We start from the raw sequence: 17517 nt of genomic DNA, 5'->3' as shown, positions 1-17517 counted from the left end.
CTGTCTAAATGTATAGTGTCTAGAGCCATGGCATCATAATGATGGTAATAAGAGGTGGATTAATTCGGGTGGGACTGTGTAGGACTTCACTGAAGGCCCAGGACCCAGGGCACGCCACTGCATATACACCTACATTCAAAACATTAATTTGTAGGCTAGGTTGTAGTAACCTCGTTATGGGTATAGGGAAAATTGTATTATCATGTAGTAGCCTAAACCTATCAATGATACATAGAGCTGTGTGAATGGAATATGAATGAGTCATCCAATATACTGTGATAGTATGTCCACTGAATACATGAAGTGGCATAGTTGGTTCCAGTTTAAGTCAGGTTTTTGGCCACGTTCGCGTGGGTCAAACAAAAACAAGCTAATAATTGGTTGACAATAGGGCCACACACAATGCAGGGGATGGCTGGTAAAGAGCAACTGCACAGTCGAATGCAGTCAAAACTACATTACCTATGATCACATGATTTTTGTAAAGTTCATGCAGTCCACATTAGGCGCAAGTCTGACCATTTTTATCCCCATAATGCAACACACTTTGAAAGGCGGTGACCACATGACAAAACTGATCAACTTGAACGTGCCCAACGTCTATGTTGCCAAGTAGATTACAAAAAGTGTGTTTCTTTTGCGAGAAGTGTGCTCGCGCGCTTCAGCCTACATTGATTGGCAAGTTCACCTGCAAAAGAAAACTGACAGTAGGCCTGATGATCGGTAAACGGTTGAGCTGTTCGAATGAAACGTATTTGAGACCATGTACAGTAGCTATTAGAAGAAAGTGAATAGGCTACTTTAAGTTACAATATGGAAATTTACAAATACCCCGTTTTCTTCGAGGTTCACAGTCTGGATCCAGCACAGAAAGAGAAGATTGAAAAGTACTTTCAGGTTCGCCGTAAATCTGGTGGTGGAGACTGCGGACCAATAGACAATGTTGGTGACAACGTTTACAAGATCGCATTTTTTGACCCAACAGGTATGAAAATGTTGAAATTAGTATTTGAACTGTACTTGAAACTAAAGGTGAAACGTAAAAAGTATCTTAAAATGTGGATAATTCTGGAACAGTTTCACTTTCACATTTAAATTGGCTACATCACAGACCCTGCTCACCCCATACATCTCTTGTCATATCATAACCAATAGAAGTTAAAGGGATAGTTCACTCAAATTACAAATGTACATATTGGTTTCCATACCCTGTAAGCAGTCTATGGACAAGGTATGACCGCAATCCATGCTTTAGTTTAGTTTTCCTGGCACTGTTTCCATAATGTTTTAGTATTTGTGGCACAAATCCCATTCAGGTCATGGGACCGATATTTTAACCAGTTGGTTTTATATTCAGACTTTCAACAGATAATTGCCAAAAGCCATTTAAAATTGTAAAAAAATCAATAACTCGTTAATTGATTGTCACGGAAACATAAAAATAGATATGGTTAATTCTATAAAGTATACTTGCTTTGACAAAAAAAAATCCAGTTTTGATTTGATTGCAATACATAACATCTTTAAAATGCAATTTAAAGCTATATAAATCAATAACTAATTCAGCCGTTGTCACAGAATCAAACTAGCTATGATTTATTCTATATCAGTACGTTTTGAACATAAATATCAGTACGTTTTTAATACAAATTCCAGTTTTGATAGAAATATATAAGATGCCATTAAAAGTGGTATAAATCAATAACTAATTCACCGTTTGTCACAGAAACATCAAACTAGGTATGATTGATTCTATAAATGTCTAGCATACTTTTACAACCTTTGTTTTAAGGAAAGTTCCAGTATAATTAAATCAAGTTTTCAAAGCGCTGGCAGTGCATTCAGACTTCTATCACCCGAAGCATGTGCACAAGATGAATATACATGCAAGCCATTCGTACTTGCAGAGCTTGTCCCCCCGACACTCGGCCCCAGCCGCAGGACAACTCCGACCAGGAGGACAGCCCCGAGGGAGAGGAGCAGCCCATTCTGGACACAAAGGTGGAATTCTCGGGTGATGTTGGGATGTAGAATGTCACTACTCCTCTGAATTGTACCCCTCCCAGTCCACCAGGTACTGGAGCCGACCCCCATGACATTGTAAGTCTAGGATGGATCTGATGGCATAGGCAGGATTTCCCTCAATGTCCGGGAGGAGGGGGGGAAGGGGCATCAGCCAGGGGACCAGGAACCACTGGCCTGAAAAGGGAAACATGAAAAGATGGTGAGAGCCGGAAGTTAGTGGGGAGTTGTAATCTGTAAATAACATTGTTGACCCTCCAGAGGACCTTGAACAGCCCCACAAACCAGGGACTCAGCTCCTTACATGCCAGGTGGAGCGGGAGGATCCTGGCAGAGAGCCGGACGCGATCATCAGGATGGAACACGGTAGCCTCACTGCAGTGGCCATCCGCCTGCTCTTTCTGACGATGCGCTGGAGTCTCATGTGAGCATCGTTCCATACCTCTTCTGCGCACCTGAACCACTCGTTTACCACAGGAGCTTCGGTCGGGCTTGGAATCCATGGAGCCAGGGCTGGCTGATAACCCAGAACACACTGGAAGGGATTCAGCCCGGTGGAGGAGTGTCGCAATGAAGTCTGGAGTTATTCAGCCCAAGGAAGTAATCGGGCCAAATCCCCCTGCCGGTCCTGGCAGTGGCTCCTCAGGAACTTCCCCAGCCCCTGGTTCATCCTCTCCACCTGCTTGTTAGACTGACGCCGGTACCCAGAAGTGAGGCTGACCATGTCCCCCGGCTTCTCCATGAAAGCCTTCCATATACGTAATGTGAATTGGGGGCCACGATCCAAGACAATACCATCCGGAAGGCAATATTGCCGGAAGACCTGCTGAAGACCTGCCTCAGCGACCTGGAGAGCATTAGGGCGACGAGAGAAGGTTGAAATGGCATGATTTAGAGAATCTGTCCACTATCACCAACATGGTGGTAAAACTATCAGAAGAGGGGAGATCAGTGACAAAGTCAATGGACAGATGAGACCAGGGACGCTGAGGCACAGGAAGGAGTTTCCCTACTGGAGGGTCCCAGGGGGATCTGGATTAGGCACATACAAAATAGGAGTTAACATAATGAGTGAAGTCCTGCGCCAAGGTAAGCCACCAGTGCTTTCCAGAGATGGACTGAATGGTGTGGGTGACACCTGGATGTCCAGGGACGACAGCTGTGTGCCCAGGTCAATAGCTGATCCCTTATCCCTGTGGGAACGAAGGTGTTCTCAGGAGGACAGGTGGCACATGGATACAATTTCTGTGGATTACCTTGGCATTGGGACAGGACAGCCCACAACCTACTTCTGAGGCGTCCACCTACACCACAAAGGGCAGTGTAGAATCTGGATGTTTAAGCAACGGGGCGGAGGTGAAATGACCCTTCAGCAGGCGATGGACAGCCAGACAGTGAAATTTATACTAGGAAAGGTTTGGTGAAAAGTGATGAGGATGGAATGCTCATGCCAAACCCAGGAGACGGATGATCACGTGGCTGTCCCTCTGCTCTTGTGGATCCCCGGTTAGAACATACCGGACACCGTTGAAGCTGGTGCCCCTTCCGTCTGCAACAAGGACGCTGTCTACGATGGCGTCGCTCAGCTGCGGAGAGGCATGTCGCCCCCACCTCCATGGGTTCAGGCTCTGACTCAGAATGGTCAATGGAGGAGGGAGAGAGGCAGTGCGGGTTCCGACGCTCCCGAAGCAGGTTATCCAGACGGAGGACCATTGTGATGAGGGTGTCCAAGGATAGGCTATCATCTCGGCACGCTAAACTCCTTCTGGACCTCTTCTGAAGAGGTTGCACAGCGCCGGCTCATTCCAGCTGCTGGGTGCTGCCACTGTCTGAAAGGTGAGCGCGTACTCTTCCGCGGTCTGGCCATCCTGCCGTAGTTGTAGTAGGCGCTCACCCCCTCTCTACCCTCCGGTGGCTGGTCGAAGACCACCCTGAACAGAGCCATGAACCCCACATAGGAACCCAGCTTATCCTCTCCTCTCTCACAGATGGCCGTGGCCCACTCCAACGCTCGTCCTATCAGCAGAGAAATAAATGTGGCAACCTTGGACCTCTCGGTGGTGGGGGCTCCCATCTGATGAGCGAAATAGAGGGAGCACTGGAGTAGGAAGCCACGGCATTTCAATGGAGTCCTGTCATATTTGTCCAGGAAGGACAATCTGGCATTGTTGAACAGGACGGACAGCTGGATGGGCTGTGGTACTGGCTCGACTTGTGGTAGAGAATCCTCCACTGTTTGGAGATGAAGCCCCTTGAGTAATGAAGAGGACCTCATCCATAGCCATTCCCAAATGAGCCAGCTGGTCGAGGTGTTGACGAAGTAGGTGACCCTGTTCAGCGACCATCTGGGAGATGTCTTGATTGACTGCTGCTTCCATTTGTGGAGGTAGTGTTCTGTAACATAGACGCCGGGAGTCAGGAAGCAAGTGCAGTTAGTGAGTTTAATAACAACAAACATGGATCCATAACAAAACAAGAGAAGTGTCTGACATGGAAACACAAACAACAATACCTGATGACTGATAACAAAAGAGTGCGATATAAAGGGTAAGTAATGAAGTCCAGCTGTGACTCATAATGAGACGCAGGTGTGGTTGAAGATAGTTGCCAGGTGTGTGTAAAGGTGGGTTGCCAGGACCTGTGGTTGGTAGACCGACGACGTTGAATGCCGTAGAGTGGGAGTAGACGTTACAGAAACACGTTTTGAATGAATAGCCCAAAAATGTTCATACGTTTCTATTGACTCAATTTATCAAATTAACTGATAAAAACATGCAAAACATACAAAAAACAGATGTGTGAAAATGTTTTTAAAAAAGAAGTTTGTGTTACAGAAGGTTAATTAAATAAAACGTGCTACTGCTTGACAGATAGTGTCTCTATGCAATCATTACCAATTTGGGGTAAAAAATGACCCCATTTGGTGCTTTTAAGATACAAATATGTTGGTGCTTTTAGTTGTTATTTTTATTACCACTACTACTATAACAACGACTACAACGGCAACATCAACTCATGCCTCTGTAACTCTTTCAGTCCAGGAGAGGGTACTTCAGAAACCTAATCATGTGTTGGAGATGCCTGGAGGACCTCTCATCCTCACTCTGAGAGGCAGTCAGGAGCCTCCACCCACAACATTCAGCAGTCAGGTGTGGCCAGACTTAACAGACACACCAATACAGTACATGCAGAGTCACATAACCTGCTTGACAAGACATTTATGTTCCATAACATGAGGTCAAACCACACAGACGTCAATGCAGTGTTGTTGTATTTACATCCCAGTAAACATAACGTTTAGTCATATATCATGGATCTGTCTGTCAGGCAATGACTTTATTATCCCTTCAAATGACGTCAAAATAGTCTGATTACATTGCATGTTTCATTTTACTTATTGTTATAATAAGTAAAACATGAATTTACAATATGAGGTATGACATTAAAATAAATTCCAACTGAAAGCAATCTGTATTAAACTAACAAAATTGACAAATGCCAAACCAGTTGCTAGATTTCTAATATAATCCAGACGCAGCTGTACGGTCGACCTACAATAATAAATGAATAATAAACATAGATAAAGACAGACATAGTAATCATTAACAGTGGAATTCCCCAGGACTTACACCTTTTTATCTCTGACTCTAGAGTCACCAGTCCCTCCCATTCCATCCCTCCCTCCCTGTCCAGACATCCCCACCTGGTTTCCTAGAGCATGAACTCCATCTAGACTCCTACCTCCTGAGATACCTGAAGGAGAGCCCTGGGGCTGGAAGAGACCTGCAGCAGCAGCTGTCCTCTCTGGGCTGCTCTGTCCACCTCCATCCAGAGGACAAGAGGGCAGTGGTCAGAGGCTCAGGCCAAGCTGGGTCATGTGGAGATGGGGTTGGGGTGGGACCATGGAAGGCACAGGTCGAGAGACTGTTCAAACAGCTCCAGGAGCGGTACACATGCCACTATGAGGTAGACCCACGTAAGCTCCAGACTCTGCTGCAGAGCAGTACCCTGGGTTCGGAGGATGTGAGGGTTTACTGCGAGACAGGGGAAGGGTTTGCAGTGGTGGTTGGGGAGGGGCCCGAGATCCAGGCCAAGCTGAAGGAGCTGGAGGCCTTCCAGGGTCAGGGTCTGAGCTCCTGGAAGCAGGAGAAGATCAGCACCACCTGTCGTCTGGGACAGTCCAAGCTCCGGCTTCTAGAGGAAGTTATATAGAAGGATCTATGTGAGGCTGTTCCAGGGGTGAGGGTGACGCGCAGTGACTCATCTCAGCTGGTGCTGGAGGGTTCAGCAAGTGATGTCCGGACAGCCAGACAGTTAGTTACAGATAAAATCTCTCTGGTGCTGGAGCGGGTGGTGCCTGAGGTGTCCCCCCACCTCCTGTCCTTCCTGAGGGATGAGTATGGGAGGCCTGGGAACCTGAGCAGTCTGCTGGGGTTGGGACTCCATGTGGAGGTAGAGTTGGGGGATACAGAGCTCCGTCTGTTCTCCCTCTCCTCTGGGAAACTGGAGCAGGCTGAGAAGGATCTGCTGGGGGAGTTTGGGGAGGAGAAGATCGATTTGCCTAACTGTGGCACCCTGCCATCTGAACTGAAATCCAAGCTTGAGAAGAAGGTGAAGGAGATGAACCAGAGCAGATGCAGGGTGGTGGCCAGATATGGTCCTGGGTGTAGAGTGCAGTTGCTGGGCCACCTGAAGGAGGTTCAGGAGCTGAGGGAGGAGATTGGGGCCTTTCTGATAGACCAGTCCAGTGTGGAGGAGACAGTGTGTCTCCCTTACCCAGAGATTGCTGACCACTTACCAGAACTGCTGGAGAGGATCGGTGTGGAACACACTGGGGTGACCCTCTACCCCTCAGCCATCCACCCCACTGTGGTGCTCTGTGGACCCTCTGTCCGGGTGGCCCAGGTTAGGGACAGGTTGGGTCCCGCTCTGGCCTCCTTGGTCCACCAGACTGTGACCATAGACCAGCCAGGGGCACTACGCTACTTCCAGGGCCTGGGAAGGGAGTACCTGGGAGTGGTGGGTCGCTCTCAACACTGCCTCATCCAGCTGCACAACCACGGTGGTGTTGCCGGCGAAGCTCGCGCCGGACCAAGACTGGAGGAGATGGTCACAGCCACCAGCTATCGCCTCCAGCGGGGGCTGCAGGTTGTGGTACGTCAAGGTGACATCACCAAGGAACGGGCGGATGCGCTGGTGAACGCAGCCAATGAGGACCTGGATCACGCTGGTGGCGTCGCTGCAGCTCTAAGCCGTGCGGGGGGGCCTGAGGTACAGCAGGCCAGCAGAGATCTGGTTAGGCAGATAGGTAGAGTGCCCACAGGTACAGTGGTAGAGACTACAGGAGGGAAGTTGCCTTGTAAGATGCTGCTGCACGCAGTGGGACCAGTAGGGGGCAGCGTAGGTGGGAAAGAGCGCCCTCTGCTGGAGAAGACAGTAAAGGCAGTCCTGGATCTGGCAGAGACCCTGGAGCTCCAGACCCTGGCCATGCCCTGCATCAGCTCGGGGATATTCAGCGTTCCTCTGAAGGTGTGTTCTGAGGCCATAGTCTCTGCAGTGAGGGACTTTGGGAGGGAACAGCGCATCCTTACCAAGGTCACTCTGATTGATGTGAGTGGAGAGGCAGTGAGAGCCATGCAGGAGGCCTGTGATAGGCTGTTAGAGGGGAAGAGGGAGTTTCCTGGGTTGGAGGTAGAGTCCAGCACCACCACTACCACTACACATGCTCCTCAGAGAGACACCACTGCTGCCTCCACCAGGGGACCAGTGGCTCCAGAGGTCTGTGTCCAGGTGGAGATCATCCAGGGAACCATAGAGAAACAGGAGGTGAGAGAGCCTCAATGTTCCCTTTCTCTTTTACACTTCGTCTTCCTTTTTCTCTTACACTTTTACTTAATTTCTTTATCTCTCCCCCCTCTCTCTGTCTGTCTCTCTGCATGTCCCTCTGTCCCTCTGTCTGTCCCACTGTCTGTGTCTTTGTCTGTCTGTCTGACTGTCTCTCTGCCTGTCTCTCTGTCCCACTGTCTGTGTCTTTGTCTGTCTCTCTGTCTGTCTCTCTGCCTGTCTCTCTGTCCCACTGTCTGTGTCTTTGTCTGTCTCTGTCTGTCTCTCTGCCTGTCTCTCTGTCCCTCTGTCTGTGTCTTTGTCTATCTGTCTGACTGTCTGTCTCTCTCTGAAGGTGGATGCCCTGGTGTCCCCCATGGTTGGTAGTGACCCTCTCTCCTCCCGAGTGGGTAATGTCTTGTCGGAGGCAGCTGGACCGGCGCTGATGACAGCGTTTCTGAGGGAATTAGGGGGACGGACTGCACCTGGTGACAACGTCCTGGTGGAGGGACTGTCTGGTCTCAGCTCTGGCCGCATCTTCTTCCTCAGCTGTGCACACTGGGACAACAACCTCCAAGGACCAGCAGTACAGGTTTGTCCCCTTGTATGTGTCCGTGTGTGTGTGTGTGAGTGTGTCTTCACTTGGCAGTTGTGACCTTTGAACCACCATTAACCCAGCACTTCTGGTCCTCTCTCAGGCTCTGAGGCAGGGTGTGAGGAGAGTTCTAGCCTCTTGTGAGATCCAGGGATTCTGTTCTGTTGCCTTCCCTGTAGTTGGAACTGGTGTGGTTCTCCAGTTCCCTCACAATGTGGTAACACAGGTTCTGCTAGAAGAGATCCGTAGGTATGAACAGAATCGAGCGAGCAGAACCCCCTTCCTTGTCCGCATTGTTGTCCATCCCAATGACAGAGATTCTACCAAGGTGAGCAGAGACTTTTAAAGAAGGGCACTTCTCTTGACTTCAATGAATGTTTCATGCAAAATCAAAACTTAAGTTACTGTTTAACACAGTTCATCACTGGTTGCCCTTGACTTGTGGTTGTATTCTGTTTTACTTGCAGGCTTTCCAGACTTCCCAGTGTGCTTTGCATGTCAGAGGGTTTGTAATGGATGCTTCTCCAGATCAGAGTGAGTTAAGGAAACTATTCCTGTCATATTTACAAATACACCTTTGCTGTCTTCAACCAGGATCTCAGCGATCATTGACTTATTGCCTGCGTCCGTAATGGGTCTGTGGTCAAACGACCACCCCTCATCACTGTCAAACGCTCCCTAAAACACTTCTGCGAGCAGGCCTTTCTAATCGACCTGGCCCGGGTATCCTGGAAGGATATTGACCTCATCCCGTCAGTAGAGGATGCCTGGTTTCTCTTTAAAAGGGCTTTCCTCACCATCTTAAATAAGCATGCCCCATTCAAAAAATGTAGAACTAAGAACAGATATGGTTCCCACCTGACTTGACTGCCCTTGACCAGCACAAAAACATCCTGTGGCATACTGCATTAGCATCGAATAGCCCCCGCGATATGCAGCTTTTCAGGGAAGTGAGGAACCAATATACACATTCAGTTAGGAAAGCAAAGGCTAGCTTTTTCAACAGAAATTTGCATCCTGTAGCACTGACCCGACCAAGTGAAATCTCACCTATGATCATGCTGTGCCCTCTGTGTCAGCCAGTTCAGAATGGGGAGGTGTTCACCAAACCAGCTTATATAACCGTAGAGGATTTAGAGAGAAGGGGGAGATGGATGAAGTGAAGGAGAGATACTATTATTTTGTGTGTGTGGTCTCACCTTGTGTCCACACTAAGTGGCTGCAGAGTACTTTATGCTGAAAAACAGACCCATGAGGACAAACAATAGAAGATAATGTCAATAGAAGATACTGTATGTGACCCAGACACCTATCGGAGTGTACCTGAAACATTTTACAATAGAGGGCTGTGTCTCACCACTTGGTTATTGTAATTCTAAACCCCAGGGAAATCATGACTTGGCAGCAACAGATAGTCCAGTGAATAGGCTGTGTTTAATGTGGTGTAAATCTGAAAATTAGCAGCTGACATCTTAAGGTTTTTTAAATTAATGCATGTGAGACAGGTTCCATGTACAACAAGACAGGCAGAGATGGAGAAAAACAACACAGAACAGTTTAATTACCTCTGGTTATGGACATTTTTGCCAGCAATAAAGCTTCCACGGCCTGTTCCTCAGACAGTGAACATCTGGCAACATCTAAATTTTCAACCCCTTGATCAGCTCGCTCTCTGAATGTAAAGAAAACAGCTTATTTTTTATAGATCAATAACTGAGATATCTAAAGCAGCAGGTGTCATTTTTAGGATACGTAAATACAGCCCAGTGCTGCTTACCTGAGATACCGTCTTCGGCATAAAAGGCGCAATTAAATTGTTTCCAGCAACACATTCACAGTCACCAACACTCTGGTTAACACGAAAACTGCCTTACCAGCTCTGCTAGGGTGAGTAAAATGGTCAGTGGTCTCATTTGTGTCTGGAAGTAGCTAGCCAACGTTAGCTTGGGTGCTTGACTGTTGTTGTAAGGCCAGAATGCTCAAATCAACCCTACTCCTCGGTCCGAACGTCCAGTCGGTCCGAGAGCGAAACGGTCTGAATTTACAAACAGACAATTTTTCTCGGAATTTAAACACCATAATATTCATCAAATTAATTAAGCCAAATTTCTTCAAATCAATCCCATATACTATGTTATTACAAAAAAGCTTTTAAATTCTCTGGTAATGCCAATACGGAATACTATCAAATGCTTCTCAAAGATGCCCTCTGGTGGTAAAACTAGCAATAACTTGCAGTAACAGAAGAAATGGCTGAGAATTAAATGACGTGCCACAGAATGCTGCAGCAGCACGCAGGGTGTGCCGCAGTAATACACAACTTTTAAAGGAGGAACCACTGTACATGGAGGATATTTTTGCAGAATTCTGCATGCAGAGTCTCAATTTAGTATTTGTCTCATTTTGTGAATTATTGGTTGGTGAGCGGGCCCCAGACCTCACAACCATAAAGGGCAATGGGTTCTATAACTGATAAGTAAGTATTTTTAGCCAGATCCTAATTGGTATGTCGGCTTTTATGTTCCTTTTGATGGCATAGAAGGCCCTTCTTGTCTTGTCTCTCAGCTCATTCACAGCTTTGTGGAGGTTACCTGTGGCGCTTTTTTGTGTGCTCTATTGCAATGGTGTCTAGATGGAATTTGTATTTGTGGTCCTGGCCTTTTTTGGAACACCATTATTTTTGTCTTACTGAGATTTACTGTCAGGGCCCAGGTCTGACGGAATCTGTGCAGAAGATCTAGGTGCTGTTGTAGGTTAAGGTTTGTTTGTTTGTCAACTATTTGTTAATTTCTCTGTCTCTCTGTCTCTTTGTCTCTCTCTCTCTCTCTGCCTTTGTTTTGGTTTGTTTTTTTGTCAATTGTTTGTCAATCTCTCTCTCTCTCTCGCTTAGCCTCCTTCTATCGCCACATCTCAACCACTCAGGACGAGGTCTCTGCCACGCTGGGCAGTGTCAAGCTACAACTGGTCTTTGGCGACATCATCCGTGAGACCACTGATGTCATCGTCAACACCACAGACTTCTCAGCCAACCATTCAGGTAGCACTAGTTATCTTTGTCCTCCAATGTGCTTTTGATTAGTCATCACTGTGTGTGTATGTGTGTGTGTGTGTTTGTTTGTTCTGTTCTCTGTGTCCCCTCACGTCCCATTATCTTCCTCTAGGTGTCTCCAAAGCTATTCTGACTGCTGCAGGTTCCACAGTCCAAGCAGCGTTAGCACAAGGTTGGTTTTACAGTGTTTCCATACACAATCCTATTAACACAATCACAAACTCTCAGAGCAATCCGTTCACACAAGTCAGAAAGTAATCATTTGACGAAGGAAAATCTTTTTCCACTAAGATATAGAGACATTGAATAATTACTTCACAGATCGCTTTACTAGCTTATTCTTCACTTATTAATGGAGGCAGGTGGGAGGAGTTAACCCACTGTTGAAAATAAGAATTTGTTCTTAACTGACTTGCCTAGTTGAATAAATAAAAAATAAATGTCAAAGACGTGGTTTCCATGTGGTTGATACCATTCCATTGACTCCATTCCAGACATTATTATGAGCTGTCCTCCCCTCAGAAGCCTCCATATCTATCTTTTTCTCTCCATCAGTGGGTGTGCCAGGAGACTTGATGTGCACCACAGGGCCCGGTGCACTGGGCTGCAAGGAGATCGTTCACGTCAGCTTTAAACGCGACACACAGAGGATCAGCAAGGTCTGTGGGAAGATACTGAAACAGTGTGAGAGAAAGGGCTACCGCTCTGCAGCCTTCCCTGCAGTCAACACTGGTATGTACAGTATGTCTTATTTTGTGTGAAATGCAATACCGACTCCCTTAATTTGCTCTTGTATCAACCCTCTGCCATACCAATTTGTGTTCAATATTTTTATTGTGCGCAGTTGTTAGTCTAACATTTTGTAGGACACAATTTAATTAATGTCAAAACAAATACTGATGAACAAGTTCATTAGTGACAGCAGCATCTATATTCTGTAATATACTGGTTAGATGATATTCTAGACATAAAAAACAAACATATTTTTTTTGTCCAGGAGCTGCTCGAGCAGACTCTGGCTCTGTGTGTAAGGCCATGTTGGATGGCATGGCGTCAAGTGTGAGGGATTTGTCCCCCAACATCCTCTCTGTCATCCGCATTGTCATGCTGCAGAGACCCGTCTTCCAGGCATTCAGGTCAGTCTCCATTTTAATTGTCAGAAATGGTGGGGTCTCTGATGTGTCTTGGTTTGAATCAGGGGCTTCCCAACCCTGTTCCTGAAGAGCTTGGCTACAGTTCAAATACGTTCATTTGACCCCCATTAGCCCTCGCGCTAGCCACTTCCCCTCGTCGAAACCGGATGCAGTTTGATTGTCATCTTAAGTGGAGGTCCAGTTGACAAACAGCCCTCGATTTAGCTGGAGGGACCGAGTGAAGAACCTGGATCACTTGTCTGGTTGATATGACCCACAATTCAATTCAAAATGTGACGTGTCAAACTTCAGTGGTTGCAAAGTGTCCAATTTTAGCAACGCGGCTGCATTATCGGTATGTGAGACAAAATTATGATGCTATCTTGCAAAAATAATTCATAGATTACATTGATTTTAGCGTTGGCAAATGGGAATTACGATCAAATTGGCTGAGTCTCGTAGTGAGGAGCATATAAAACATAGCTAGCTTCATAAACATATTTTGGGTCATTTATTGAAATAAATTACCAAACTATAAAACTAGCTAGCCAGCTATGGGTAACTGTAGCTAGCTACCTGATAAAACTGCTAGCTAGCTACGTTAGCTTGCTAGGTACATTAATAGCTTTAGGTTGGTCGTTTTTAAGCTGAACTTCAAGATTTCTACCAAGGACGTCGCGCCTCCGATCATCGCTCTCCCTCGCTTGGGCAAGGGACATTGACGGTACACTCGGATGTGATGATGTAAAACGTCATTCAAGGGCTGAGGGTTTAGGTCCGAGGGCTCTCTACTTGGTGTTTGGACTGCAAGCCCTACCATGCTGTAGGTTTAGAGTGGAACCCTTATGTAGCACACCCGATTCTAATAATTAGCTGGTTGATAAGCTGAATCAGGTTAGTTACAACTGGGGTTGGAGTGAAAAACTTACAGAGGTAGCTCTCCAGGAACAGGGTTGGGCAACCCTGGTTTAAATGGTATGGTAAGTTTGTTTGTAGTTTGCTTCACTTATAGAATGAGTTTTGTTATTTTCCGAGTTTTAGTTATGATGTCTGGATGTTAAGCTTTGGACAGGACATTTTATTTATGTTTTTGTTTGTTTGCAGGTCAGAGCTGGAGAGCCGACTGGGAGCTATCGCTCCAATCCCAACACTGAAAGGTATGTGTGTTTGTGTGTATACTTGTGTATGTACAAATTATCCTTATTCTTGGGTATGTAGATATAACTTGGGCCCAGAGTTTTACCTGGTGATGCTTTGATGACAGGGAAAACTTTGTATCCTAGTTATAAAATGTGACTTTACACTCTGTCTTAACTCTCCTCTCTTTGTCTCCTCAGAGAGAGCCCAACAGATACTGAAGAAGAAACTGAGGATCAGCTTTTCCTCCCCCTCGCATGGCTCCCTTCCCCCTCCTCATACCCTTCCAGGCCTCACCATCACCCCCTGGAGACCGCCCCCGGTGGTGCTGAGCGTGGTGGGGCGCGGGGCGGACGCCATCAGGGGGGCCAGGCGGGAGCTGGAGGCCATCTTGCAGAACCAGCTGACTCAGAGAGATGTGAAGGGAGAGGACCTGTGCATGCTGGGAGAGGTGGAGCTGCAGGCCGTGCAGAAGAATGCCAAGGTCCTGGGAGTGAGCCTGGAGCTGGGTAGAGTTCAGAGGGCAGGAGGGGTGGAAGCTGGGGCTGGAGTTGGAGCTGCGACTGGAGAGGGGTTTTATGTTCTCCGAGGCCTGAAGGAGGACGTTCTGAGCGTGCGCGAGGTGCTGGACAGTGCGCTCAGTGGCGCCCTCCATAGGGAGCTGCAAGATAGAAATTAGGCACTACTGGCCCTCAGAGTCCAGTGGTCTATGTGCAGGCATGGTGACATTTGGGAGGAGCTGGGGATGCATGACAACTACCATCTGGAGCAGGCACACCTAAGAGGAGATGTATCAGCAGAGCTGGATGTCCCAGATGGGAGCAAAGTCAGGGTGAACCTGAAGAACAACATGGCCACTGACTGGGAAACGGGTTGCACCTATAAGATGAAGCGAGAGGAGAGTGAAAGTACGGATTGAATTTATTTTCAGTTTTAGAATTTCTGACATAGTTTTATTATATGTTATATTTTGGTCAGATAGCGGATGCTTTTATCCAGAGCGACTTTACAGTCAGACGTTGATTTGTAGTTAACACTAACCCTTCAATCCATTATGTCATCAGATGACCCATAGCCACTATTGATTTCACTGTTATCTTTAAAACACGTTTAACATTTGAAACATCCTCTGATAGTCCTGTTCATGCCGTAAACTCCACTTACAGTCGTGTGTTTTTAGAATTGCCATCTCACTGGGATGATATGGCCGCTGGTGAAACGCAGAAGAGAGTGCTGCTCTTGCCTACCTCGTCAGAGTACCAGGCGGTGGCACAGGCATTCCAAAGCACCACGGCAACACAAGTCGCCATTCACAAAGTAACAGACCAACAACCTGACACGCCACAACCAGCTGCTTATCATGATTATACTGTATCTGGTAGTATAGAAAATGGAAATACCAATACAAAAACATGAATGCAACATGTAAAGTGTTGGTCCCATGGTTCATGAGCTGAAATAAAAGATCCCAGAAACTGGCTTTCTGATCCACGCCCCTACTTTTTTTTTTTTTAAGGTATCTGTGACCAACAGATGCCTATCTGTATTCCCAGTCATGTGAAATCCATAGATTAGGGCCAAATGAATTTATTTCAATTGACTGATTTTGTCATATGAACTTTAATCTTTGAAATTGTTGTTTTATATTTTTGTTCAGTGTAAATACCAATACTGTAGTTGTGTTTTAAGGTGTTGGTTGGTTCTTGAACGTTGTCTCTTTTTCAGATCGAGCGTGTGCAGAATGTATTTCTGTGGCAGGCGTACTCATTGTGTGAGCAGCGCATCCGGGCCAAGAACGGAGCAGCAACGGTAGGGGTACGGAAACTCTACCACGGGACGGCAGCAAAAACCTGTGACGCCATTGAAAGTAATGGATTCGACAGGAGCTATGCTAATAGTAAGGGCTATTACATGCTATTACATGCTATTACAATGCTATTACATGCTATTACAATGCTATTACAATGCTATTACATGCTATTACAATGCCGTCTTTTACTTTTTACGTACTTTCATTTTTATTAATTAATTCTCTCTGCTTCATCCATTTCCTCCACTTGTCTTCTTCTTTTAGTTACAGCATATGGAGTGGGTGTGTATTTTGCTGTGAATGCCAGCTATTCAGCCCATCCCAGATATAGCCCTCCTGATGGTTCTGGGCACAGGCGTATGTACGTTGCACGTGTCCTGACCGGGCGCTATACCCGGGGTGACCCCTCCATGAAGTTCACCCCTTGTCGCTCCCCCACAGATTCCGCTGACTGCTATGACAGTCTAGTGGACAACCTGCAGACACCCAGCATGTTTGTCATCTTCCACGACGACCAAGCGTACCCAGAGTACCTCATCACCTTCATATGATAGTGGGCCTACATAATGAATTAGAAAGCATTCGCAATCATTTATACACAGTTTTGTTTTACATGCATGAAGGCATTTAAATACCTTTATTGTTTTTGAGTATGATTCTCACTTCTATCATTATAATCAGCTGTCATAATCATTCTCATCACTATATCTATGTATCATAATGATTGTCACATTGCATGCGTTCTGCTGCAGGACCTAAAGTAGTACACAATCTGCAGAGGTTAATCACTAAAGTGGTAAAAAAATGTTTGATGATATTTAAGTGAGATTTATTTGTGTCTTTTTGATTTGGCACTATACTATACGTCAGATAGCTGTACTGTGAATGAGAATATATTATTGTGTTTTTGTGGAGTTAGCACATTGACGTTTATTGTCATGAGTCTTTCCCTGGAGGCAGAACTGGGCGACAGTGAGCGGTTTCGCTAGATGGTTCAGCTGCAAAGTCAACATTTGAAGGTTAGGGTTAAGCATTAGGTTTAGCAGTGTGGTTAAGGTTAGGATTAAGATTAGGATAAGGTTTAAATTTGATTTTATAACTTTTTGGCTGAGCTAGCTAGTGACCACTCTGCAGAGCTGCCTTCAGTACATGAGTCATCTCAATAAAAGGCAATTTGGGGACGCAGGGGCCGGTATGTTCCGGAGTCCTTGTTGGTCCCCGGTTTTATGGGGGGGATGTGACGACCCTGTGTCTGCCGTATTCTCTATTTGTTCTTGTTTCCTTATTAGGATACCGGTGGGCGGAGTTGGGAGGGTCGTCAGCTACATGGGAAACACCTGGGCCCGGTGTGTCCCAGGATAAATACACCACTTCCCCATTCATAGGGGAGTCTCTCTTCATGCAGACACCTTTATAGATTTTGTTGTGTATCTTGGTGGTTTTTGCTTGTTTGCTTTGGCACCTTTCAACACCCTGCATTATCACATTCATGAATGCAAAACACTCACTTACACTACTGATTACTGATTACACACACCATTGTATATTGTACTTTACTTTATTTAATAAATGTATGTTTTGTTACTCCTTATCTCCACGTTGTCTCCCTTTTGTTAAGGGCTTTGAGCCGGTTCGTGACACGCAGTTACTTGTACAGAAATCCTGACTATTTGTTTCAATAAAATGCATTATTTTTTATAAAAAATCTCAATTATTATATCTAATGAGAAAAAATACAGGATGTCCCTCTTGCATTTCTAAAAGCACACACTTACTATATTCTATGTCAAATTTTTAAGATGTATGTGATTGATCAGAAAAACATATTGAACATATTTCATCATCTTTACATCATATGGGAAAGAGCAGGAAACCGTTAAATGAGGAGTAGTGATTTTCATTGTCAGATATCCGATGTCCATGTCTCCAGAGAGCAACATACACCTGC

At 46.0% G+C, this 17517-nt stretch overlaps 1 protein-coding gene across 1 annotated transcript; it reads left to right on the top strand.

Annotated features, from left to right (window-relative positions):
* Positions 1-536: 536 nt before the first annotated feature.
* On the top strand, positions 537-17154 carry LOC139399585 (protein mono-ADP-ribosyltransferase PARP14-like). Its single transcript, XM_071144947.1, is given in 15 exon segments — positions 537-985; positions 5059-5171; positions 5674-7848; positions 8201-8437; positions 8544-8768; positions 8908-8974; positions 11331-11477; positions 11602-11661; positions 12045-12221; positions 12487-12625; positions 13727-13779; positions 13960-14667; positions 14940-15076; positions 15485-15656; positions 15834-17154. Coding segments are annotated over 15 exon segments (4869 nt in total). The 5' UTR covers positions 537-813; the 3' UTR covers positions 16121-17154.
* The last annotated feature ends 363 nt before the right edge of the window (positions 17155-17517 follow it).

The sequence above is a fragment of the Oncorhynchus clarkii genome, unplaced genomic scaffold (assembly GCF_045791955.1).
Source record: "Oncorhynchus clarkii lewisi isolate Uvic-CL-2024 unplaced genomic scaffold, UVic_Ocla_1.0 unplaced_contig_6170_pilon_pilon, whole genome shotgun sequence".
Classification (NCBI taxonomy): domain Eukaryota; kingdom Metazoa; phylum Chordata; class Actinopteri; order Salmoniformes; family Salmonidae; genus Oncorhynchus; species Oncorhynchus clarkii.
Note: the sequence above shows the minus strand (reverse complement) of the source record. Positions and strands in the feature narration are given on the sequence as shown.